Below are 26587 nucleotides of genomic sequence, written 5' to 3'. Positions count from 1 at the left end.
GTTGCCAAAAATTTGAGTATTAACTACCTCCTCTACCTCTCCTTCAATGTTAAAACACTGAATGGACGACTTCTCAACCTCTTGTTTTTCCATGTTGATGCACTGAACTTTAGAAGTTCCAAGAATATTGGTTTTTTCACCTGGAGATGGAGGTTTTACGGGTGGAGGCGGAGGATTATGTTGCACACCAAGTTGTTCCATAATTATTTTCAGTGTTGCTCGCACATCTTGCATTTGCAAACTCAAAACTTCAAGCTTATTCTCCAATTTTTGTAGCCCTAGATTGTTTTGATCCATAAATTTATCAAGACGGTTGTTTACTTTGCTAGCAGTATCCATTCTGTCATAATAAGGATTGGGGTTGTTTTGCATGTTTCCTGAAATATTCAGGGGCTTCTGGTGGCTGATGGTGGCTGTTGGAAGCTGTTTGGTGGCTGGCGGAGGCTGTCTAGTGGCTGTCGGCGGCTGGTGGTGGCTGCTGGTGGCCGTCGGAGGCTGCTGAGCAGTTTCTAGTAGTTGCTTGGACTGTTGGTAGTTTTTTTCTTTTTCCTTTTTTTTGTAGGGAAGGTGTTTGATAAAAGATTTGTGAACGAAAGGTGGCTCTTGATACCACTTTGATGCATGACAAGGGCTAAAAACAAGTAAAACGATAAATATTTGTGGATTAACCGCAGAAAACCCACGCCTAAGGTGATACAACCGAAGAAGAATCACCATCCCTAGAGTTTCTCAACCGCAGAAGAGATGTTTGTTATGATCGCAACCCATAACAAGAGAGAAATAATTCTCAATTCAATAATAATCGATCAATTCTATTTCATAATGAAAGATTACATGAGTTCATATAAATAACTATTACTTGGATGCCAAGTAATTTCCTTAAAACTAAATACTTATATATATAAACTACCATAATTCATCAAAGGAAACAAATCCTTTATTTTATTCTACTAATATAATCTAGAATGGTCTTAATAGAATATATATTAATAACAAAACACATTTATATCTAAATATTAATATATAATAAATACAAACTAGTATTTTAATTCTTCGTTTGGCATCACCACCTCATTGTGCATAGTAACAAGCATACAAGCACGACGACTCAACGCATCTGCTACTTTGTTGTGTTTACCAGATTTATGCTTAATCACAAATGTGAACTTCTGAATATCACTAATCCACCTTAGATGCATTCGGTTTGAAGTGGCAGTGTTGTTGATAGTCTTTAAAGCTTGGTGATCATTTAAAGCTTGTACAACAACATACAATTCAAGTTCATAAGTTGTCCACTTTTTTCTTGCTTCACTGAGTTTTTCACTATAATATGCAAAATAGGCTTTTCTTCTTGTGACTCCTATTCCCATGATAGATGCATCACAGTCAAGTTCAAATAACTTGTCAAAACTAGGTAATGCAAGTACTGGTGCATCTGTTAATCTCTCTTTTAGTAGAGCAAAACTTTTTACAGCTTCATCAGTCCACTTAAAGACTTTCCCTTTCATGCATTTTGTCAACGGGGCTGCAATAGAACTTAATTTTTTCACAAATCGACGATAAAAGGATGCTAGACCATGAAAACTCCTCACATCAGCTACAGATTGCGGAGTAGGCCATTTCCTAATTGCCTTGACTTTCTCTTCATCAACATGTATTCCTTCGGCAGAAACCACATACCCCAAAAATACTAACTTATCTGTTAGGAAGCTACACTTCTTAATGTTGACATAAAGTGAGTTCTCTTTAAGCACATTGAAAACTTCCCATAAGTGATATAAATGGGCCTCATCATTGTGACTATAAATCAATATATCGTCAAAATATACAACAACAAACTTTCCAATAAATGGTTTGAGAACCTGATTCATTAGTCTCATGAAAGTGCTTGGTGCATTTGAAAGACCAAATGGCATTACGTACCATTCGTAGAGTCCGTCCTTTGTCTTGAATGTTGTTTTCCATTCATCTGGCCTGATCCTTATTTGATGATAACCGCTCTTCAAGTCAATTTTAGAGAACACTTTCGATCCATCCAACATATCAAGCATATTATCCAAACGTGGTATTGGGAAACGATAACGAATAGTAATCTTGTTAATGGCACGACTGTCGATACACATTCACCAACTCCCATCTTTCTTTGGAGTAAGTAACGCGGGGACTGCACATGAACTCATACTTGGCTTAAGAAAACCTTTCTTAGCAAATCATCAACTTGTTCTTGTAATATAGCATGCTCTTTAGGACTCATTCTATAGTGAGGTAAATTTGGCAAACTTACACCAGGCTACAAATCTATATGGTGCTGAATATCTCTCACAGGTGGTAGAGATTCTGGTAACTCATCTGGAACCAGGGAAGCAAACTCATCTATTATGGGTTGTACTTTTGAAGGATATTTTGCTGAACCTGGGGTCTCTCCTTTAATCACCAACGCATAGAGTTTTCCAGTTTCTTTTGCCTCCTTTATAATGTTATTTGAAATAAGAAAATTATGTTTTACCCTTGGTGAAGTCTTTTGACGTCTTTCTCCTTTGTTTGGACCCAATATAATTTTGACTCCATCTTTAAAGAAAGTGTATGTATTTTCTCTGCCATTGTGAACAACATCAACATCATATTGCCAAGGACGTCCGAGTAACATATGACAAGCATTCATATCAACCACGTCGCAATAAACAACATCCTTGTAATATTTTCCGATTGAAAAGGAAACTTGACACCTTTGAGTTACCTTGACTTCTCCGACATCTCGGATCCATCCAAGAGAATAAGGATTAGGATGATTTTCTGTAGGGAGATTCAAGTTTTTTACCATCAGACTTGAAACTATGTTATCACTATTCCCACTGTCAATGATTAAATCACATACACGATCTTTCACAGTGCACTTGGTTGTGAATATGTTGTGCTTCTGATTATACAATTCATGTTGAGGAGTGTACAACAACTTTCTCGATACCAATGATATTCCTTGATCTTCATAAGTTATTTCATCTTCATCCTCATCAACTTCGTTTGGAATGTCATAATTGTCATCTTCATCATGTGTAGCTAAACCAACTCGAGCCCTTCTTGGACATTGATTGGATTTATGGCCTGGTTCTCCACAACGGTAGCATTTATCAACTCCAGATGGTGCGTATGGATTCACATTGGCTGACTTTGACGTTCCAATCCCATTTATGTTCCTAGGATGATAAGGCTTGGCAGGCTGTTGGTTTCGTATTATGACCTTTTCTTTAGAACAAGATGTGAGTGTAGGTTCAGATTCTTCAGATGGTGTAGAAATGGAATTTCTTTTGTAAGGTACATTTCGTGTAGTAGGTCGTTGTAACTGAGTTTCAATTCACATGGCCAGTTGTAAAGCATCACTAAGAGTATGTACTGCAATAAGTGAAATTTTGTCTTGAATGGCCAATTTTAACCCATTGATAAACCTTGCAACTTGTTGTGATTCTGTTTCAACAAGATCATTTCGGGTTGATAAGCGAAATAATTCAGTAGCATATTCTATCACACTCCTATAGTTTTGGCAACAATTTTGATATTGCTGAAGTAATATTTGGTCATAATCTAATGGCAGGAACCTACCACGTAACAACCTTTTCATCTTTAGCCATGAGCGAATAGGAGGATTACCTTGTCTAGTCCTCGAAACTTGTAATTGTTCCCACCAAGCAGATGCTGCACCCTTCAATTTATAAGCAACTAATTTCACTTGCTTATCAACTGGAATTTCCATGTAATCAAAGAACCGTTCCACTTCAATTAGCCAATCAAGAAAATCTTCAATGTGTAATTGACCATTAAATTGTGGAAGATCCTCTCTGTAAAACCAAATCCTCAAGTTCTTCATCGCTAGAATTTTCAACAAAACCTTGTTGTCTTTGTGTAGTTCGAACATTTGTTCCTTGCTGCCTTTGTGCACCACGAAGAGGAAGTTCATGATCCCGTGTCCGATTCTGAACCATTGTCTCCGTCAAACGAGTAACAACGTTCACTAACGACTCCACAGATCTTCTTGTCATTTCTGCTTGAGTGTTAGCTATTTGCCTCAACATCGTAGAGCTCTCCTGATTGTCATCAGTCGAGGGATTGCTACCGTTTCCACCACTTGGAGCCATGAAACCAAGAACAAAACCAAGCTCTGATGCCAAATGACGCAGCGGTATGCAAAGAGTCGCGAATCAACAACGTGATCGACTAAAACCTTAATATATGTAAGGAGTGATTCTTGAATCCTCAAGAACAGAAGATGTAAACATACTGAAAATCTATTGAATAAAACTGACCCCCCTGTGTTGTACACCAAGTGCCTTAATATACAGACACAACAAAAGGATTACAATAACTACCTCCACAAATAACCACCTGCACACCTGGCAACCTTTTAGAGGTTAATTCCTACAAACTTTTAAAATCACAATATAACTACTAATAACTAAATAATAAACAAACACATAACTGCTTAAAATCATAACTACTCGGAACCATTTACTGGCAGTTACTTTCTTTTCTTTCTATCCTCCTTTTCCAAGTATTCTATAGCTAGCTGTTCTGCATCACAAGGTCTTGTCATCTTTAAAGTAACTGTTTTTGGTTAATAACTTTGTTCTATTTAATCTGACATTTCCAATGTATTTGCATGTTGGTCTATGAGTTTGGTTTGGGTAGTATGGGGCAATTTAGTTTTCATTTGTTGCTATTTTGAACTGAAGGAAATTGGAACCAAGGTCTTTGGTTGGTCATGTCTGTTGATCCTGCATTTGTTGGTGAAGATGCTTCATCAGGCTCAGGTGAGGACACAGACATGTTGGGTAGGCAAAATAAGCGTGACACTGGGGCATCAGGCACTGGTAATCGGAAGAGGAACCGGAAGGCTACTGGTGATAGTTGACGGCTTAACGCTATGCTAGAATTTGCAGCTGCTTCGAAATTGAGGGCAACTGCAATAATGAAGAGGAGGAATGCTTTTCTATTAGTAAATGCATAGAAGTTGCGGATAATATGCAACATGTTGGTCATCACCTCTACTTTCTTACCTCGGATTTCTTTGAAAATCCTAATCTCAGAGAAAGTTTTATATCTCTGAAGAGTGAAAGGCGATTGACATTGCTTCCGAACAAATTTAATGCATTTTCTAGTGTAGCTGTCTGAAAACTTAAATGATCTTTCCCCTTTACACGGGTTTAGTACCTTGGACTCTGTGACCAGATGGCCACTGTGTAATTCCTTTTAGTTTGTAGGGTTGACAGATGGTTTTGTAGGTTTTTTGTGATGTTGGATTCTGTTTATATCTTTGCTTATAAACGGTAAAAAATATTCTTCCATTCTTATATATTTTTGTTTTTTGAAGGATGCCATCCTAATTAAGATGATTTTATGTGTTTCTTGAAGGATGCCATCCTATTTAAGACGATTTTAATATGCAACTGAAATGTAAATGGTACACATTCTTTATATGTATTGTTGTTCTACAGATACACAAACCGACATGGATGACTGTGACCTGGAATTAGATGAGATGGAACTGGTTGCAGCTGCTGCTGGCTACCACTACTATAATAGTATCAGTAAACAGCCATGTCGAAGTATATCTCCTGCTGGTACAGGGTATATGTCTGAAGTGCTAAATGGTTGTGATGATTATAGCCGTGAAATGCTTCGGATGGATAAGCATGTATTCCTCAAGTTATCTGAGAGTCTTCGCCGGAGAGGCATGCTAAGGGACACATCTGGTGTTATGATAGAGGAGCAATTGGCTATTTTCTTGAACATAGTTGGCCACAATGAACGTAACAGAGTAATCCAAGAGCGTTTCCAGCATTCCGGGGAAACAATAAGCAGGCATTTCAACAATGTCTTGAAGGCAATCAAGTCCTTGTCTCGTGAGTTCCTTCAACAACCACCAGTCACTACCCCTCCAGAAATTCTTGCGAGCAGTAGATTTTACCCGTATTTTAAGGTTCATATTCGAATACATTCTTTTGTTACTTCAATGCATATTAGCAGTATGTTATTCACCTCACTATCCATTCATTCAGGATTGCATAGGTGTGATAGATGGCATGCACATACCTGCACATGTACCAGCAAAAGATCAGTCGCGTTTCCGTAATTGGAAAGGCGACTTATCTCAGAATGTGCTAGCAGCTTGTACATTTGATCTCCAGTTTATATTTATCTATCCTGGTTGGGAAGGTTCAGCTGCAGATTCTCGTGTATTGAGGGCTGTCCTTGATGATCCAGATCAGAATTTTCCACCAATTCCAGAAGGTTGTTTCCAGTATTATCTTGCTGACTATTTGTTATAAAGTACATGGTTATAAAGTACCTTATAGTTTAAGTATATTCTTTTTGTATGCTGACTATTTGTTATAAAGTACATGGTTATAAAGTACCTTATAGTTTAAGTATATTCTTTTTTTCAATACAGGAAAGTACTATCTTGTTGATTCGAGTTACTCCAACATGGAAGGGTTTATAGCTCCATTTCCCGGAGTTCGTTCCCAACTCCATGAATATGTAGGTGCTAATCAATTACCAAGAAATGCAAAGGAGCTGTTTAACCACCGGCACTCATCCTTACGAAAGGCCATGAGGAGGTCTTTTGAAGTTCTGAAAACAAGATTTCCCATTCTTAAACTTGCGCCTCAATATGCTTTCCATACACAGAGAGATATAGTTATTGCTGCATGTGTCATACATAATCTTATCAGAAGTGAGGAGAAAAATGATTGGTTATTTGCTACTGCTGAAGGTGGGATTACCGAAGAACTACCTGATCCTGATGATCAGCCTGATATGCATATGGGAATGCCCATACAAGAACAACTTGCAGCAGCCTTCCGTGATTCAGTTGCCGAAGCGATGTGGAATGACTTTCTAAACAAGTGGGATGAGTGGTAAATGATTAGCATAGAATAGCTATATATCTTAGAGGTGCTATTATTACTATGACTGAACCATTCAACAGTAGTCATTTCGATGTTTGGTGTTATGTGTTGGAGTCTTAGAGATGGTCGTAGGATGTCTCTTGAAGATTAGAGGGGCAACTAACATGTTACTCTTTCGTATGTGATACATCCCCCAACTCCTCATTCCATCGTCTCATAACTTCTATCTGTTATATGTTAATGTCTGGTGATGATGCTTTTCCTCAGTGGTGCAGCTAATATCTTTTGAGATTTAAGTAATGAAGCTGTTGAGGTTGTATATACTTGTATGTAACAAGAATACATACAAGAGTATCAACATCCTTGGACATGTTTGTGAGCGTGATAGCGTATGGCTGATTGTAACGCTATTTAGATCTCTAATTGCATCAATTGATCATACAATCAAAGCAATTATAAACCCTAAATTGATTATCTAAGAATAGTTTAACAATCTGTGAATGATTTGGTAAGAACAATATAGAAAGGGATGAGAAACAAAGATGTTTTTTTTACGAATAAATTGATAAGGAGATGAGCACAAGAAACAAATAAATTGTTATTGAATTTTCAGAATGAATCCTTACAAGCCCCAAATGAATTGGTTTTATAACAGATTTTCCCGCTCAAATTGATATAAAATGTGCAGAATTTTGACTTCTCTATATTTTGAATTAATACTAAAAACAGGTCTAAAAAGGTTATAGTAAAGCTAACTGTAACATATCCTCCACCTTCCAAAAAGACTTGACCTCAAGTCTTAAAGTAACTCTGCAGGAAACTTGTCAGCAAATGCTTGAGCATTCTCCCAACAATTATCAGCATTGAAGCATCCTTCCACTTTACCAAGTACTGCACTTGAGCTTTGTTTTGAACATTTAGCATCCCGTGATCCAGTATAGTTACAACAACTGTTGATTTTGACTTAGCAGGTTGCTGCACCCAATTAGGGACTGACAACATTGGAGAATCACCATGGAACGCCTTTAACTGAGATACATGGACAACATTATGAATCTTCACTTCTGATGACAGTCTGAGTTTATATGTAACTTTTCCCACTTTTTCAATAATCTGAAATGCTCCACAATAAGCAGATGCTAACTTCTGATTAGATTTTTGTTGAACTGTCACTTGTCTGTAAGGTTGAGTCTTTAGCCACACCCAATCACCAATATTAAACTCTCTTTTAATCCTGTGTTTGTCAGCCTGAACCTTCATCCTATTCTGAGCCTTACTCAAACACACTTCAAAGTAGCAAGCATCTGTTCTCTCCTGATCATACTTCTATCCACTTCATGATTATTAGTTTCACCTGGTAAATGCAGAGGTGGTGCTTGATTTTATACAATTTCATAGGGTGTAATATGTGCAGAAGTGTGGTAATGGGTATTATACCACCATTCAGCAAGTGCTAACCATTTACTCCACTCATTCTCCGTGTTACTGCACATACATCTGAGATATACCTCCAGACATCTATTTACTACCTTTGTCTGGCCATCAATAGCTGGATGATAAGCAGTTGAAATTCTAAATATAGTTTCATGAATTGAAAATAAAGACTGCCAAAACTTGCTGAGAAAAATCGAGTCTCTGCCACTTACAATGCTCTTAGGCCAACCATGAAGTTTAAAGACATTATCTAGATAGATTTGAGTTACTTGAACGGCATCAAATGGATGTTCATAGGCATAATTTACTCGATCTATCTACTACTACAAATATGACTGAATAACCAAATGGATTTGGCAAACCAGTAATAAAAGCCATACTCACATCAGTCCATACTTCTTCAAGAATAGGTAATAGATGCAGCAAGCCTGGATATGCAGATGTATCATACTTACTCTTCGGGCAAATTTCACAATTTCTGATCAGGAAACTGATATCTTTACTCATTCTTTTCCAGCTGAAAAGATTTTTTACTCTCTGTAATGTGATATCACTACCAGAATGACCCCCTTCTGGAGTAAAATGATGCTAAAAGAAAATTTTCTCCCTTAAAGCCTTATCGGGACCAATTAAGATCTTACCTTTCTTCCTTTTCAATCCATCATGAATAAAAAATTGTTCTACAGCCTCACCCTGTTTCAGTTCACTACTAACAGTCTTGAGAAAAACATCAGCTTCATAGCTTCTCTTAATTTGCTCTTCCAAATCGGAAGCAATAACTGTAATAATCATACATACACTACACCATACATGCCTATTATAACGGTTTTTTCAGTGTAACTAGCTAAACTATTACTGATAGTACATACAGCTCCTGTTAGGCCTACTCTAAGCTCCTAACCATACAGCTCCTGGGATGCCTACTCCTAGGCTCATAACTCCACGCAGCTCCTGGAAGGAATAGTCCCGCACACTACCACTCCTGACCAGCTCAGTCCCGCAAGCGGAACCTTGATAAACCCCAACACGTGAGACGTTGGCCCAAGCACGTGACGGGGACAACTGTCACACATCAATCATGGGAATAATCAGGGCACGTGTCAGAGGATCCTCAGAACATTCCTCGACCAGTCCCGCGCTGACACGTGTAAAGCATCCACTCCAGCCAGGTGCCCTCCGCTCCCAGAATTAATGGTTACGATTCAAAGGTAGCAACCCCAAAACCCTACCCTTGAGCTATAAATAGCACAAGAAGGTGAGGTTTTGGGGTTAATCATTCTTACACACTCATATACACACACAGCCACCTTACATTTATATTCATCCTCATCTTCCCAAAAAGCTAGTTCTTACTCTCACGCCGGAGGCGCCGCGGGACTCCAACCCCTCTTCCGGTATTGTTTTGTAGGAACCCAACCACAGCTACACCTCTACAGCGGCGAAGGATCCAGGACGGCGTCGAAGGAGCAGCCCCGCCACCAGGAGTTATCATTTGGCGCTAGAAGGAGGGGTCTCCATCCTTGGGTCTCGGTGCCCCTGGATTCACCTTCATCAACAAACTCTTCAAATAGTCCATTTATTCAAACTTGTAAGAACTCAAGCAACCAACCCTTTCCGTAAGAATGAATGTTGTTTTATGTCGACCACGTTTGTATGCGCTCGTTACTTTAGGCCACGTTTGTGTGAGTCCGTTTTGTTGATTAAGCCACGTTCGTGTGAGCTATCGTTAGTTTTAATCGTTATTGTTCTAGTTTGAATATAACATTTGCGTTGTACTTCATCGTTGAATAGTCCCATAAAATCGTTTGAACTGCTCCCAGGAAGCTATTTGTTAGTATTTGTTGTTATTTTGGGTAGTTTCTGCAAATTTCATAAAGCAACCTTAGACCGATATTCTCTGTGCCATATTGTTGTTATTTGTTGTTGGTATTGTTGAGAAATGGCAAGACCAGGAAAGAATACCTCTGGGAGGCCATCTGCTAGTGCTCAGGTCCAGGAGCCGGACCACTCCCAGGCTCTTGACCCAGGAGCCGAGAGAGAAACATTCCAGGAGCAACCACTACACACTCCCGTAATGGAGAGAATTGTAAACACAAGGGATGCCAGGACCCTCATAGAGCTCAATCAGTACAAGTACACAAATGTCCTGGTAGCCGAAGAGCACATGGCTAACCTCACAAGTGATGAACTAGCAGAAGCAATCAGACTATACAGACAGGAGCAGACCCGCCTCCAAGAAGAGGCAGAACTAGAGGAGGAGCCGGAGGAATCCGGGGACTCCCAGCAATCAAAGAGGTCTGTGTTCGACCGCATTGGAGCCAAGGGGAAGAAAAGCAAAAAAGATCAAGGCAAAAAAGAAGCAGAAGCTGCTAAACAGAGAAAGTTGGAAGAAGTCCGGGAGCAAATCAGGAAAGAAGAAGAAGCAAAGCTCGAGCTAAAGATCCAAAAGAGAATGCAATTAGAAGAAGAGAAGCTGTTGACCAAGTCTAGGAGCAAAAGAACCCGGAGAGACCCTACTCCAGAGCTGATTTCTGATGATGAAGAAGAAGAGAAGCAGAAGGACCTAAAAGACATGATCTATGAATTGCAGAGGAAGATGGACAGAGAATCAGGAGTGGAGATTGGAGAAACACTCACTCCTTTCAGCCACTCCTTAGAAGCTATCCCCCGACAGCGGAACTTGAAGCATTACAACTTTGACTCCTTTGATGGTCTAGGAGACCCGGAGGAGCACTTGAACTACTTTGAGCAGATAGCGCAGATATACTACTACAATGACTTGACGAAATCAAGGTTCTTCGCTTCAACCCTTAAGGGAGGGGCCCAGAGATGGTTCAGCAGAATCCCCTCCCGCAGCATCCACTCCTGGAAGGAATTTCAAGCCTCTTTCCTTAGGAGATTTCGGGCGAACAAACGCACGAAATGCACATGTGTCACCTGAAGACGATCCGGCAGCACGACAATGAGTCCCTCTCTGCATACATGTGCCGGTTCCAGGAAGCAATCAATAAAGTTTCAAATCTGGATGAGAGGGAAGCTTTAAGCATCTTTAGAAGAAACCTGGACCCAGAGCACAACGAAAGGTATATTGTTGAGCTGATCAATAAGGAGCCGCAAAGTCTGACAGCAGCTTATTCCATGGCTGCCAGATTCATTAAGGAAACAGATGTGCTCCAGGCAATGATAATGACCCGGAATGGAGGGTCTAGGAGTAAAAACACTGATGACCGACCGAAAGGGGGTTACCATCAGGACAAGAAATTCAAGCAAAGCAACCAAAGCCAAGAAAGACAAGCAAACCCGGTTTTCCAAAGACTTGGTCCTAAGCAGGAGTCGAACAGCGACCCAGGACCCGTGAAGCAATCTCGGGAGCCGAAGCAGGAGCCGGACTGGACTCCTCTCAACATGACCCGGGAGGAAATCTTGAAAGAAGTCAAAGACAAGCCTTTCTACTATCCTCCGAAGCCAATGCAAACTCCTCCGGAGAGCAGGCCCTACAATAGGCAGTGTGGTTATCACGAGACCCATGGCCACAAGACCGAGAATTGCTTATCACTCAAGTACTTCATTGAGGACCAAGTGAAAAAGGGAAATATGAACAAGTACTTAGTTCGGGACAACAGCAGAGGGGAAGCGCAGAAGAAAGGAAAGAATGTAGTCAATGTGGTCCTAGGCAGATCCTACTCCCCACCCCGGAACCCGGACTTCGGCGAAGAAGTACTTTCAATCCAATCACTCCCAGACCTGGTGATATCCTTCAGCAGCAAGGACTATGAAGGAGTCAACCCTCATCACAATGCAGCTTTGGTTATCACTCTAGACATTTTCGATAATGAAGTAAGAAGAATGCTCATAGACAATGGCTCTTCAGTAAATATCCTCTTCAAGCACACAGTGGATAGAATGCAGTTAGGGAACGTCCGCTCAAATGAATGTCGAAAAGACCCACTCTATGGCTTCGGCCACAACTTAGTCCCGATCCAAGGAACTTTGTATCTGCCAGTCATCTTTGGATCTGCTCCTAACCAAGTGACTCATGTCATCAAGTTTTATGTGATCAACGCTCCTTCCTCATACAACGGAATTACTGGCAGATCAGCTCTAATTATGATGCAAGCAATAACTTCAATCTCCCATCTCAAGATTAAGTTCCCAACCCCGACGGGAGTCGGGGAGATTAAAGGAGATTACGGAGTTGCTGAAATATGCTACAACCAGGGGTTAGTTATGGCAGAAACCCATCAAGATAACAAGAGGAAGACTACGGTCCTTCGCAAGCAACAAAGCACGAAGAAGCACCGACCCCAGACAAGGGAAGAAGCAAGCAAAACAAGTCCAGAAGAACCGGCAAGCAACCAAGTCATGGTAGTGGACAAGACAAATCGAGTCCTAGACCAACCTCGTCCTACCATGCAAGCAACCGAAGAACCTGAAAAAGCAAACAACTATCTAAAGATGAACTCTGAAGCCCGGATTCATCAAATGATCTCAAACAAAGAACAAGCAAAAATTGAAGCAGCAGTCGAAACAGAAGAAGTCGAAGTAGATGAAACCAATTCAAGCAAAAAAGTGAGGATTGGGTCAGGACTCGAGGAGTCCTTCAAGGAGAGATTAGTATCCCTGCTCCGGGGGTATAAAGATGTTTTTGCCTGGAGTCCAAGGGACATGTTAGGACTACATGAGTCCATAGCAATGCACAGCTTGAATGTCAACCCAAGCTACCTTTAAAACCTCTCGGTTGTTGAAGAACCATCTACCTTTAAGGTCCAGGCTCCCAGACTAATTTCCTTTTTTGGCTCCGGTTCACCTAGTCCAAGCTCAATATCCTCCTTGGCTTTGATAAACTCAGAAACAAAACTATCCCAATCAGCCTCCGGATTCGTCTTGATATAATTTTCAGCAATCAACCAGCAGCGAGCTATCTCCGGAGCACCAGCATTGGCAAGGGCTCTATCGTACTCCTCGGACCTTTTAAATTCAGCAACAACTTTAGACTCCGGACGCACAGCGGACATCTGCTTCCGGAGCTCAGCTAACTCTGACTTTAATTCGGAAGCCTCCTTTTCAGCATTTTCCGCCCGGATTGTTACCTCATTCAGGTGCTTATTCAGTCCGGAGAGGGAATTGTCTTTCACAATTATCTGGTCCCGGAGCTGACTAATCTCCGAGTCCTTATCGGTAATGGTACTCCGGGAGATTTTAAGTTCATTGTAGGCCAGAGAAGCTGATCCGGCCATATAACCGCCAAGCTGCAAAAAATGGAAAAACTCAGAAAAATATTCTAAGGCAAATCAAGGCAAGAAACAAGAACAGAAAGAAAATACCTGACCCCAGAGCCGGGAACACTCCTTCATTGTGGCATCGAATCCGGACTCATTCATCTTACTCCACTGAAGTTGAGTCGGAATCCCAGCCATGAAGCGAGCCACCTTCTCCTCCAGCCCCGGACCATCTTCATCCGGACTATCAACATCAACTGCTTTCCCTTTGACAGCCCCGGACCCAGAGCCAGCTTCATAGTTTTCAGCCCTAGGAGGTTTCGAACCAAGAGTCCGGAGCCTCTTCCTCCTCCGCCCAGAATCAGCACCCGGAACCTCCCCAATAGGACCTAGATCCTCAAGATTGTCAAACTCATTACCCATATCCAACTCAACATTATGCTCCGGAGTGGATTGGGTAACATGAACTTCAGGCTCCGGATTGGGGACGACATTGCTCTGTGATCCCTCCTCGGCCGAGGCGTTCGATCCGGAGCCACCAGCAGCATTCTTCTTTGGCAACTTGAACGCCTTGCCAAGACCTTTCAGAGCATCACTGTAAGCGGAGGACGACATGTCCGGATTATAATGTGGCAAACCTGCAGGAAACAAACAAAAAATACAAGTCAAAAACAAGAAGCAAAAACAAAGGGGAGCAGATAAGAAACATCTAAAAGGTTCGGACAAGAAAGAAAACTACTTACAGCCCAGCCTATGCAGAGTTCTATGATTCATAAAGGTGTCTCGGGTCATCTGGAAACCCAGACATTCACAGAATGCAAAAATTAACCGGAGAGCGTCACCCCGGAGCACATCCCTGCGGAAGCGAGTCCGGACTCCTTCCGAAGCTATATGGGGTAGATAGTGCAAGTCCAAACCCCGGAGCATGATCAACTCCCCATTCCAAAACTTCAACGAAGATTGCTGAATAACGGGCCTATAAGAGCCACCGTATCCACACTCCGGAGCCCGGAACCGAAGCTCATATAACGGGAACTGGCTAGACCGGACTAAATGAAAGATGTGATGCCACAGCTTGAATGTGGGCTGAACTTTAAATTGATTGCAAGTGGCAATGAACCAAGTCATCCACTTTATTCCATTAGGCGTTATCTGCATTGGAGAAATCTTGTACACATATTTGCACAAATGTTTTAGAAACAAATGCCAGTGTGGATTCCATCCAGACCGGAGATGCTCCAACCACACGGGAACGAAGCCATCAGCCGGCCTATGATGAGCCCTCTCGTCCGGAGTCGGCCACCTCCACTCGATCCGGTGATCCAACTGAAAAGCAGCCCGGACCGCCGAATCCTGGGCTTCATTATCTAGCCCAGAATACTCATCATTCAACTCATAGTGCTCCTTAGCCACTATGCTGTTCGTAAACTTCCTATCAAAAGCTTCCCTATCATAGGGCCCCGGGCCAGCATTCTCCTGCCTAGCATATCCGGACCTAATGCTCCTAAAATAAAAACTGTTTTCTATCTCCTCGCTCTTAGTAACAAAATAACCAAGATTCTCCACCCACAAACCCTCCGGACTACAGGGTACCTTTCTTGAAGAAATTTTAGCAACTATAAGCTTCGTTATTGCCTCAGAATCCGAAGTGGAAGCCCTCTTCCCCATCTCAACCCGTTCAGAATCAGCAGAAGACTCAGAACTCGAACTAGATGGCCCCGGATAACAAGTTATGAAGGCCTTGGCAAGAGCTTTAGTCCGGACCATAAACCTAAAACAAGTTACAAAGGTTAGTCTATAACTCCTACATTTTATTTATCTTTGAAGCTACATGGTCTGGACTACCCTATGATTCAATTTTATTACAAGCCAAAATCAGACAGTCCGGAGACCCGCCAAAATATAGAACTAAACGTCCTCTCCAGACTGGAAACCCCCGAACCCAAACAAACAACCCTAGCCTGTTACTACGAACTTAGATATCAAAACAACTCAAAAACAACAACCAATTACAAATTCAAAACCTAGCTTATTAGTCCGGACAAAGTACCCAAGTCCAGACCCTAACAGAAAACCATAATCCCAGAAACACTATCATTACAGGATCAAACACCAAAATATAGACAAAAACATATATATACACACATATATACAGATATACAAGACAATCAAAAGAAGAACTAAACACAACATCATACAAAAACTATAGCAGAAACACAAAACCCAATCGAACAGCAAACTAAAATAAAGAAAAGAAGAGGAAGAAACTTACAAATGAAGAGATTACGGAGAAATTGGGGAAGACCGGACAACGGTGACGCACCAGCAAGAAATCCCGACGGAAAAAATTCAGAGAAAAGAGAGAAAATTGAGAAGAGAAGATGCAGAAGAGTAAAAACTAAAGAAAGAGGGTAGCCCCTCCTTTTATAGAGCCAGTGAAAAAACTTAACAGCCATACAACGTGGCACGATCCTAGCCGCCCATCACGAGCGGTCATTATTGGAGAGTCATTATTACAGCACGTCTTTTGAAAAAGACAACTGTAACAATTCAAATAATTGGGGGGAAATTCCCCAAAACCGTTTCAACTTCCAGGTCCGGACTATGCAACTCAAGTTAATCCGGACTAGGGGCAAGAAAAGCTTAACTCCTGCTAAGGACAACCACCTTAGTCCTGATTCGCCGAACTCAACGAACTCCGGACTGGGGGCAAGGAAAACCTCAACTCCTGCTAAGGACAACCACCTTAGTCCTGATTCGCCGAACTCAACGAACTCCGGACTGGGGGCAGGGAAAACCTCAACTCCTGCTAAGGACAACCACCTTGGTCCTGATTCCCCGAACTCAACGAACTCCGGACTGGGGGCAAGGAAAACCTCAACTCCTGCTAAGGACAACCACCTTAGTCCTGATTCGCCGAACTCAACGAACTCCGGACTGGGGGCAAGAAAAAGCTCAACTCCTGCTAAGGACAACCACCTTAGTCCTAATTCGCCGAACTCAACGAACTCCGGACTGAGGGCAAGAAAAAGCTCAACTCCTGCTAAGGACAACCACCTTAGTCCTGATTTGCCGAACTCAACGAACTCCGGACTGGGGGGCAAGAAAAGCTCAACTCCTTCCAACAAAACAATAAGAAACTCATGTTCTAAAACAAACCCAAAAACACTCCCCCATCTAGAAAATCTGCATAAGGGAGTGGGGGGCACATGATAGTACATACAGCTCCTGTTAGGCCTACTCTAAGCTCCTAACCATACAGCTCCTGGGATGCCTACTCCTAGGCTCATAACTCCACGCAGTTCCTGGAAGGAATAGTCCCGCACACTACCACTCCTGACCAGCTCAGTCCCGCAAGCGGAACCTTGATAAACCCCAACACGTGAGACGTTGGCCCAAACACGTGACGGGGACAACTGTCACACATCAATCATGGGAATAATCAGGGCACATGTCAGAGGATCCTCAGAACATTCCTCGACCAGTCCCGCGCTGACACGTGTAAAGCATCCACTCCAGCCAGGTGCCCTCCGCTCCCAGAATTAATGGTTACGATTCAAAGGTACCAACCCCAAAACCCTACCCTTGAGCTATAAATAGCCCAAGAAGGTGAGGTTTTGGGGTTAATCATTCTTACACACTCATATACACACACAGCCACCTTACATTTATATTCATCCTCATCTTCCCAAAAAGCTAGTTCTTACTCTCATGCCGGAGGCGCCGCGGGACTCCAACCCCCCTTCCGGTGTTATTTTGTAGGAACCCAACCACAGCTACACCTCTACAGCGGCGAAGGATCCAGGACGGCGTCGAAGGAGCAGCCCCGCCACCAGGAGTTATCAGTTACCATAGATGCCTAAATTTTTTTTTAGCCATCTATGGTTACATTAATTTTTAATGTAACTGTTGGTGTCATTTAGTGTAACTATAGAGAAAATGAGACATCTACGGTTACACTAAAATTGATATTACCGTCAGTCTTAATAAAGCATAACTAAAAACTGAAATTTTAGGCGGCTGATTAATTGACACAGAAGCGGGGAATGAAATTTATAAAAAAAAGTCAAGGGCGGGGGCTGAAAATTTAATAAAACATTACTTTTGTCCTAAGCTCTCACATTTTACCCTCTCACTCACATTTCTCTCTCTCCCCCCTCTCTCCCAAATTTCTTATCTCACAATCGATTTGGTCCCAAACTGGTGTATGAGTTTAACTTATTCAAGCTAGTGTCCGAGTTCAATCGGGCCAACAAGGCGGTGTTTGATTTTAATCGGGTCAACAATCAATTTGGGCTTCTTGTTTACGATCGGGTCTTCTTTTTCACAACCGGGTTTCTTCTCCAATCGGGTTTCTGACTTAGGGTTTCTTCTCCAATCAGGCTGACTTAGGGTTCCTTTAAAGGTATTTTTCTGAGTTGTGGCTTTTAATTAGGGTTTTTTGTGTTCATTTGAATTATTTTTCTGAAGTGGGGCTGTGAATTGCATGTACTTGAATTGGGTCTCTAATTGCATGTGAATTATTTGTGTTTATTTGTTTATTTGAATTATTTATGTTTATTTGAATTATTTTATTTGTTTATTTTTGTTTTTAAAAGTCTCTAGTTGCAGGTGAATTGGGGCTTAAAACAAATTCATTTGTGCTTTATCAAAATGAATTTGTTTAAGATTATATTTGTTTAAGATTGATGAAATGAAGTTTAAGATTTATGTTTCCGTAACTACTAGTGTTTTGGATTGACTATTTGCATGTTATATTTGTTTACAATTGTACTGAGATATTTTTTGGGAACTGATGTTTTGTACGCATTACCTTTTCGTGTCATTTGTTTTACATTTTCAATGAAGATCTCAAGTTCAGAATTTACGCAACATGATTGATAGGTAGGAGAGTTGAATAATATAGGAGATGTTTTGTGAGTATATCTGTGTTTAAATGATTGTAAAATTATAGTATGTACTGTGAGACGTATATTTTGTATCTAAGTATTTAAAAAAATTAAATTTAGTGTGATTTTAAGATAGTCCATGAAATCATGGTAAAATGTATGTTGTTGGGTAATGATATGCTACTATAATATTAATCATATGAGATTTAACAAAACACGAGTGTGTGAGGCTTGCTAAAACATGTGTGAGCCCTGCTAAAACGCAATTAGTGGGATAAAAACAGCTTTAATTTATTTGGGCCTGCGTAATGATTATATATTTAGTTAGTTAGCATATACAAAGTTATTATTAAATGAAACAGATTTAATGATTAAAAAAGAGTTCATATATAATTTATATCAAGTAGAACCAATAGCTAATTGTATAATATTGAACAATAGGTAGTATGGCCGAGGAAGGTATAACTTGGTTGAATCTTCCCAAGTATACCAAAGATTATAAGGATGGAGTCAAATTATATGTGAAGAAAGTGATGGCCAATTTCACTAGAGGAGACAAAATTAAGTGCCCTTAGTGTGAAAATCGGTTGTGGTGGGGGTAGTTTTGATGTTGAGAGTCACCTCATGAGGAGGGACCTTCTCCTCCATTTATTCAGTCAATCTATGATGTTAGTCTATTATCTGATAAAACAGATATAGAAAATTTGAACAAAACATCGGGTTTGGGTTTGGTGATAATCTTGATGAGATGTTGGATGTTACATACGACGATGTGGGACAAAATGAAGATGCGCGAAAATTTTATCGACTTGTTGATGATAGAACGCATCCCCTGTACCCCGGTTGCAAGAAATTCTCGCAAATAAGTTTTTTGGTTAGGCTTTACCATTGGAAGTGCTTAAATGGAGTAACTGAGACCGTATTTGGAGAGATATTGCAGTTATTAAAAGAGGTTGTCCCCGATATTAATGTTCCTTCCTCTTTTAATTTAGCTAAAAATATAATCAAGGATCTCGGTCCGGACTACAAGAAGATAGATGCATGTATGAATGACTGCATCTTGTATTGGGGTGATAATAAAGATAAAGTTTCTTGCAAAAATTATGATCTTTCAAGGTGGAAAAGCGTGGCACAAGGCCATGAACAAGGACGGGCACAAGGAGTCGATGATGACAATTGTGGAATTCCTAACAAAGTAATAAGATATTTTCCTCTCATCCCAAGGATCCAATGACTGTTTATGTGCAAAGATTTTGCTAAAAAAATGGTGTGGCATGAAGTCGAACGAAAGAAAGATGGGAAGTTACGATATCTGGTTGATGGTGAAGCTTGGAAGATCATGGACGCCAAATATCCAGATTTTTTTTCAGAACCTCGCAAGTGAGATTGGGTTTAGCTACTGATAGGTTCAATCCGTTTCACAAGATGAGTGCCACACGCAACACATTGCCAATTATAGTCGTGAACTACAACCTTCCTCCATGGATGAATATGAAACCAGAGAACTTAATTCTCTCGACAATTATTCCTGGTCCGAATAATCCGGGGAACAATATTGATTACATGTAACCTCTGATTGAGGAGTTGAAAGAGTTATGGAAAATAAGGGTGGAAACTTATGACGCTGCAACTAGTCAGAGATTTACATTACGAGCACGTGTTCTTTGGAAAAATTCTGACTTTCCAGGCTATGCAATGATGTCGGGGTGGAGCACAAAAGGGAACTTGCATGTCCAGTGTGTCATTACGAAATATCGTCGATGTATCTGAAGCATAGCAATAAATTATGCTATATGAATAATCGAAAATTCTTAGACCTAAACCACAAGTGAAGATTTAACAAAAGAAAATTTAATGGTGAAGTTGAGGCTGGAACAAGTGCTCTTATGTTAACTGGGAGACAAGTTGTTGAAATTTTGCATGATTAAGAGAATTCTTTTGGTGGGGTGGGTAAAAAAAGAAAATTAGTTGCGATGTCAACCCTTGGAATAAAAAATCAATCTTTTTTGACTTGCCATATTGGAAGGACAACTTAACTCGACATAACCTTGATGTTATGCATATTGAAAAGAACATATGCGATAGTGTTTTGGGCACCTTGCTAAATATTGGTGGTAAAACGAAAGACCATCTAGCAGCTAGGTTAGATCTGCAAGATCAAGGTATTAGAAAGGTCCTTCATCCTACGCTCTCTTCCGATGGAAAGCACCTTGATATTAGGGCCACAAAGTTTGACACAGCGAACAAAGGAAAGGAAATATTTTGTTCAGTTCTTGAAAATACGAAATTCCCCAACGGTTTTGCTTCTAACATTAGAAAATGCGTGCAAGATAGGAAAGTGGTGAGATATAAGAGTCATGATGCACATGTAATAATGCAATATCTGTTACAATTTGCCATCAAGGGATCGTTAAAGTCCGAGGTTGCAGTACCTCTGATTAGACTATGTAAATTTTTTAGAGTCATTAAGTTGGATGAAATAAAAAAGTTACAACAAGAGATTATTGAAATACTTTGTCAACTTGAAAACGTATTTACAAATGCCTTCTTTGACATTATGGTTCACCTACCGTTACATTTATGCCAGGAGATTGAATATGGTGGACCAGTCCACCAAAGATGGATGTACTCCATTGAACGGTACCTAGGTGTATTAAAGAAGTATGTCCGCAATAGGAGTAAACCCGAAGGATCGATTGCAGAAGATTACCTTGCTGATGAATGTTTAACATTCTGTGCAAGATTTCTGAATGATGGCCAAAATGAATCGATCAACGAGTCTCCAAGTGTAAATATAAAAAAAGGTGGGTATGCTATTAGTTTAGGGAAAATCAAATCTGGGAGTGACATTAACTTGGGTGAAGATACTTGGATTATAGCTCATAGGTACATTCTATTTAACTATGATGACAAGGAAGTGGAAGACTTAATTGAGTAAGTCCCTAAATTTTATAATTGACTGAACACTTCTTAAGTAAATAAAATAAAATATCATTTTAAAAAACTAATATGCCATTCTTGTTTATAATTCCAGGAAACATCATAAGTAATTGGATTCCAACTTGGATGATATTGCAAAGTCCAAACGGTATAAAACTGAAAGAACATATACCGATGAAGTATGTGAGTGGTTTATGTCTGAAATTAGCAAAAAAAATAATGTTTCAAGGGAGCTAGCTTCCCTAGCAAAGGGTCCAAGACAAGAGGCTAAATTATTTAGTGGTTACGTAGTAAATGGATACAGGTTTCATACAAAGCAAAGAGATCGCAAGTGCACCACACAAAATAGTGGTGTCTTCTTGACAGCCCTAACTACAAGTTTTGCAAGTTCAAAAGACAGTAGTCCATCAATTGGGGAAGTTAGTTACTATAGATCAATTGAAGAAATATTAGATTTGACTATTGGGGAGCATTTCACGTTATTTTGTTTAAGTGTACTTGGAATAAAGATGAATAATATTTTAAGTACCCTATTAAGAAGATGTCAATGGAGAGTCATGATACACAAGTGGAGGATGATACAGTTGAAGATGATTTAAATGGCCAATTTTTAAATGACGCAATTTTTTTATTGTAGGGAATTTGCAGGCGCTACCATTCGGGTGCGCACTGGGTAAACCTTTTCGTTCTATAACAGAAGAACATGATCAGGAAAGTAGCTGGTTTAGAGAAGATGTTCCTGCAACACAAATTTGCAATCCGTCATATTAGCTTAATGAAACTGATGATCATTAACTTGGTAAACTAATTGTGAAAATTAGGAAGAGAGAATTGCATTTTGCACCCCATATATTTGGTCAAAACTCAATTTCGTATGCCTATTTTCATAAATTGCAGTTTGCATCCCCCTATTTTGAAATCTGCTTCAACATTGTAATAACCCCAATTTTTGGGAAATTTTTGAAACCCTTATGAATAGTGTTTTTGCTGAATGAGAAAACTTTTCGTGCCACACTATGTAGGGGTTCTGATATGGATATTCTGAGATTTTATTAGTACTTTATATGGGATATAAGTGTATGTAAAGATCGTCAGAATCCAAATCCGAACACTTTAGTTTTTCCCGGAAATCCACAAGATACAGAGAGATTTGAGTATAAGGTAACAGGATAAAAAGGATTTAAATTAAAGGTTTATAATAGAGGATCATAAAAAGGAATATAATGTATTGAGAAAGGTTAAGGGAACCTAAGTAATAAGATCCCGGGTATGATCCTTCAAACGAGAAACGAGAACGAAAGTTAAGCGAACCGTATAACAGATCAGCGGTCATTAGGCAAACAATTAGAAGCTAATCAAAGGGATTAGTGGGGGATGATGTCATCCAACCAATAGAAAGAGGACAAAGGAGGGGTGATGACATCACAAAGTGATGCAAGCATGACATAAGAGGGAAGGAAATGTGGTGGAATATTAGCCACACAAAATCAAGGGTAAATGGGTAATTGACCTAAAACAAAACAAAAACAACCAACCAAAAATCAAATCAAAGCAAAACCACAAAAATCTCTCTTTCTTCTTCATCTTGCTCTCGGCCTTTTCAAGAAAAACAAGGAGGAGTTTTCAAAAACTCAAGCTACACACCTTCAAAAATTATAAGGTTTGTTTCTTTAGCTTCCATAATTCATAACTTAGTTATGCTATAAGTTTGGATCCAAGAATCCAAGGTTTACCTAGTTAATCAATTCCTAAAAGTTTAGGGTGAATAGTAACTTTCAAGAACAAATTTTTGATTTTTGATTTTATTTGTAAGGACAAGGTAGCTTAAGCATAGATCAAGGCTTCCATGGGCTTTCCAAGGATCTTTCATTGATTAAAAGCTTCAAGAAGGTATAAAACTTCAAACCCTAGCTTTACTTTTGAGTATTAGGAATGGTTTTGATTGTTATAATTCATGAGGAGCATGATCCTTGTATACTTAGAGTGTGGTTGGATTTGTAATGAGTTTGAAGTTGTAAATCTTGATTATTGGTTAATGAACTTAAGTATAGCTTTTAGTTCATGTTTGAGGGTAGTATAAAGTTCATAATATTGAGTTTTGGGGCTGTTAGGATGTGATATGGATGGACTTTGATTGTATGAAGGGATTGGGGTTGTTTGGTGATGGAATTGAATGGTATAAAATTGGGAAATCGCGTAAACATAGCCGTCGTAATGCCCGATTTACCGTAGACTGTTTTTGTTCTTAAGATCAGAACCCTTGAACTCACTGCTAGGTTTTGACCATTGCCATGATTAGATAGTTCATGTTACGAGCTTCGTTTTGATATGTAGTTCGTTCGATTCCGATGCACGGTTTAGGAGAAACGACCGTTTCAAGTAACGGCGTTTCGCGAACGAAACTTTTTCCCTCGCCTTACTTCGAAACATAGGTTAAAGACCAAAAAGGGTTAATTAATGTATGAAACATTTATGGTAAGTGTGTTAGGCAGTTGGTAAGACACTCGCGAAGGAATCGCTTTAAAACTCGTAAAGGTTAAATTATTAAAAATGGTGGAGCCGAGGGTACCCGAGTGGCTTAAGCGAATCAGTGAGCGCAAAACAAGCGTTAGAGTCTAAGTTAGTTAAATTATAGATTTACAAGTGACTTTGGTTTAATTCCAACTTACTTGTTGTTTATAGGTTACCAGACTCGTCCCGAGCCATTCGTAACCCCAGTCGCTCAGGCAAGTTTTCTACCCGTTATACTGTTGTTGTGATGTAAATATATGTATATGCATTATCTTGTGATATTGCATGATTGTTATTAGCAAATTTTGCGATATATTGGAGCATGCTAATATGGTATATATGCATGTCTGTTTCGTAATCTGGTTATCTATCTGTTGATTTCAATGCTTATAGTTGCATAATACCTATGCTAGAGGATAGCGGTAACTTGCATATACCCTTAGTATAGGGACCCAAAGGTGAAAATATTTTCTAAAACCGGGAGTCGAGGATCCCGAGTAGATTTTTGTATATATGGATATGGATATATATATATATTTATATATATATATGGTTATAGTTTTTCCAAACTATTAACCGAATAAGGTTTATTCGATAACTTTATTTTATTTAATGAATATTATTACGAATATTCATTCGAGGACTTATGACTCCTTTTATTTTATTATTTGAATATTATTCCGAATATTATTCGAAGGCGTATGACTCCTTTACATTATTTATTGAATATTATTTGAATATTCATTTGAGGATCTATGACTCCGATTATTTGCTGAGATATATTCTTTATTTTATTAAAGAATAAGGTGTCGATAATCAAACTTATTTTTGATTATTCAAATAAAGATATTACTTTCGTATAAGTATATCTTTGATTATTTGCTATTCATTTCAAGTATAAGTTTTAATACTTCTACTTCAATTATTTTATAAAGAATATTTTTTATGGGAATATTATTTAAATAATAATATTCAGACATTTTCTAAATATTCTGGGGACTGATTTACTTCATTAAATCAGTTTTACTCCAAACACTCTTTAAAGTGTTTTCGAGTCTTTAAAATGATTTTCAAAAGTTAGAGCGGATCCCAAAACTATTTTTATATTTAAGATCTTCCTTTTAAAAAGGGGATTTAAATACTCGCTCAAAACCTGGGGGATCCGGCTCGGTGGTGTGTTTTATATTCGCAACAAGGTTGCTGTCTTGGTAAAAGAGTTTTTGATTACTTACCCAATATTCGGGAAGTAAAATTCTTGGAACAAGTTAATCCATTAACAGGCATCGCCTGGGAAATATCGGTGAGTTTTACTTTCCAACTAGGTACGACTTCTTGGTGGAGCCGTATCAACAAGTTTCTACTTGGGGAAAGGGGGAAACGAGCTTTACGTTTCAGAGTCATGGATTTCATCTGAACTAGGAGTGGCGTAAGTGGCCGAGTAGCGCCGGCCCAGCCTTATTATATTGGCCCAAATGGCCTGGAAGTTCCGCTAAGGCGGTCCATTCCTTAGGAGTTCAGTGTTCGGTTGACAAGTAAATCCGACAGGTTCTCCTCTACATGTAGAAAATGGTGGGGTTGTACTACTACGACTGATCATCGTAAGTGGTCTTCCTGGCGCGGCAAACTCCCGTAATGAGTTCATCATCCAATTGGATAATTTCTGCAACACTACCCAGAGCACTTCGATGGAAAGGCTACGGTTGGGCGATTGTTGAGTGTTGGCAGGGTCAAGTTTTCAAAATGATGTTTACATCAAATGAAGTATCTCGTAACTTCATTTTATTTTGATAATATTTTAAAGATTTAATCTATTCAAATCTTGTCTTATAGTCTCATCTATGTGATGAACTTTTGAAGCTAATTTATAACTTGAACGGTGGTAGTTCAAGTAGTATTTGGGAAAGATATAAGTATATTGGGGTATCTTGTAACTTCATCTTTTAAACTTATATCTAATTAATAATTGTCTTATGAATGACAAAGATTTTCAGAAAAACGTTGAGACAAGGTTAGATATATGAGATCACCTTGCAACGATATTTTTTATACAGTTATACACTGGGACTTTGTGTATATTATGCATGGAAGAGGACTTCCAATATTTTGAAAAGTATATATGTATATATACTGAATATTTTGCGACTTCATCGCATTAAGATATCAAACTTGGTTCATTTCTTTTGACCAAGACTTTCATGAGTATTATGAGTAGGCTCATATATTGTAAATCATTATATATATTATTTTGGTGGGCTTGCTGCTCACCCTTGCTTTATTTCTTCATCACACAACAACAGTTAGGAAAGATGGCCAGACTCCAGCAGACCCAGAGCAAGCGCGTGGGAAGCATCCCGCGTCTTCCCGATGATGTTGTGGCTGCTATAGCTGCAGAGGTAGATCTATTGGTAGATCAGGCATTCTATTTTTGAGAATCAAATTATGTATAATTATAACTTGTGGCAGATAATGGCAATTAACTGTAAATTTATCAAGTAATCATTTTGGGTTGTAATAACTTTTAAATTGTGGATTCAAAGACTTGTACTTATTTAAATTTCATCTCTGAGACTATAACGGGTTGTGGTGTGTGTTAGTGTGGGGTCACAACATAAGGTTATTATTATTAATTAAGTGAAGTGATATTGTGGAAGAAAGACCGTGACGACCCGGATCCCCGACCCCGGATCTGGGG

At 39.5% G+C, this 26587-nt stretch overlaps 2 protein-coding genes across 2 annotated transcripts; one reads left to right on the top strand and one right to left on the bottom strand.

Moving 5' to 3' along the window:
* Window positions 1-7694: 7694 nt before the first annotated feature.
* LOC141719590 (uncharacterized) lies at window positions 7695-8162 on the bottom strand. The gene has a single exon (XM_074521965.1). The coding sequence runs from the start codon at window positions 8160-8162 to the stop codon at window positions 7695-7697; it is 468 nt and encodes a 155-aa protein (XP_074378066.1).
* Window positions 8163-11258: 3096 nt separating this feature from the next.
* On the top strand, window positions 11259-13064 carry LOC141719589 (uncharacterized). The gene is made up of 3 exons (XM_074521964.1): window positions 11259-11690; window positions 11802-12916; window positions 13037-13064. Exons 1-3 carry the CDS (start codon window positions 11259-11261, stop codon window positions 13062-13064), a joined length of 1575 nt encoding a protein of 524 aa, XP_074378065.1.
* The last annotated feature ends 13523 nt before the right edge of the window (window positions 13065-26587 follow it).

Source organism: Apium graveolens, chromosome 4 (genome assembly GCF_009905375.1).
Source record: "Apium graveolens cultivar Ventura chromosome 4, ASM990537v1, whole genome shotgun sequence".
Taxonomy (NCBI): domain Eukaryota; kingdom Viridiplantae; phylum Streptophyta; class Magnoliopsida; order Apiales; family Apiaceae; genus Apium; species Apium graveolens.
This window is presented reverse-complemented; position numbering and strand designations above follow the sequence as displayed.

Excerpts from the sequence above, each read along its gene's own strand:
- LOC141719590 (XM_074521965.1), bottom strand. The coding sequence starts at position 8,162 with ATGAAGGTTCAGGCTGACAAACACAGGATTAAAAGAGAGTTTAATATT.
- LOC141719589 (XM_074521964.1), top strand. The coding sequence starts at position 11,259 with ATGCACATGTGTCACCTGAAGACGATCCGGCAGCACGACAATGAGTCC. Across the intron at positions 11,691-11,801 it reads CGAACAGCGACCCAGGACCC|CCAATGCAAACTCCTCCGGA; the intron begins GTGAAGCAATCT and ends TATCCTCCGAAG. Across the intron at positions 12,917-13,036 it reads AGCAAAAAAGTGAGGATTGG|CTTGAATGTCAACCCAAGCT; the intron begins GTCAGGACTCGA and ends AGCAATGCACAG.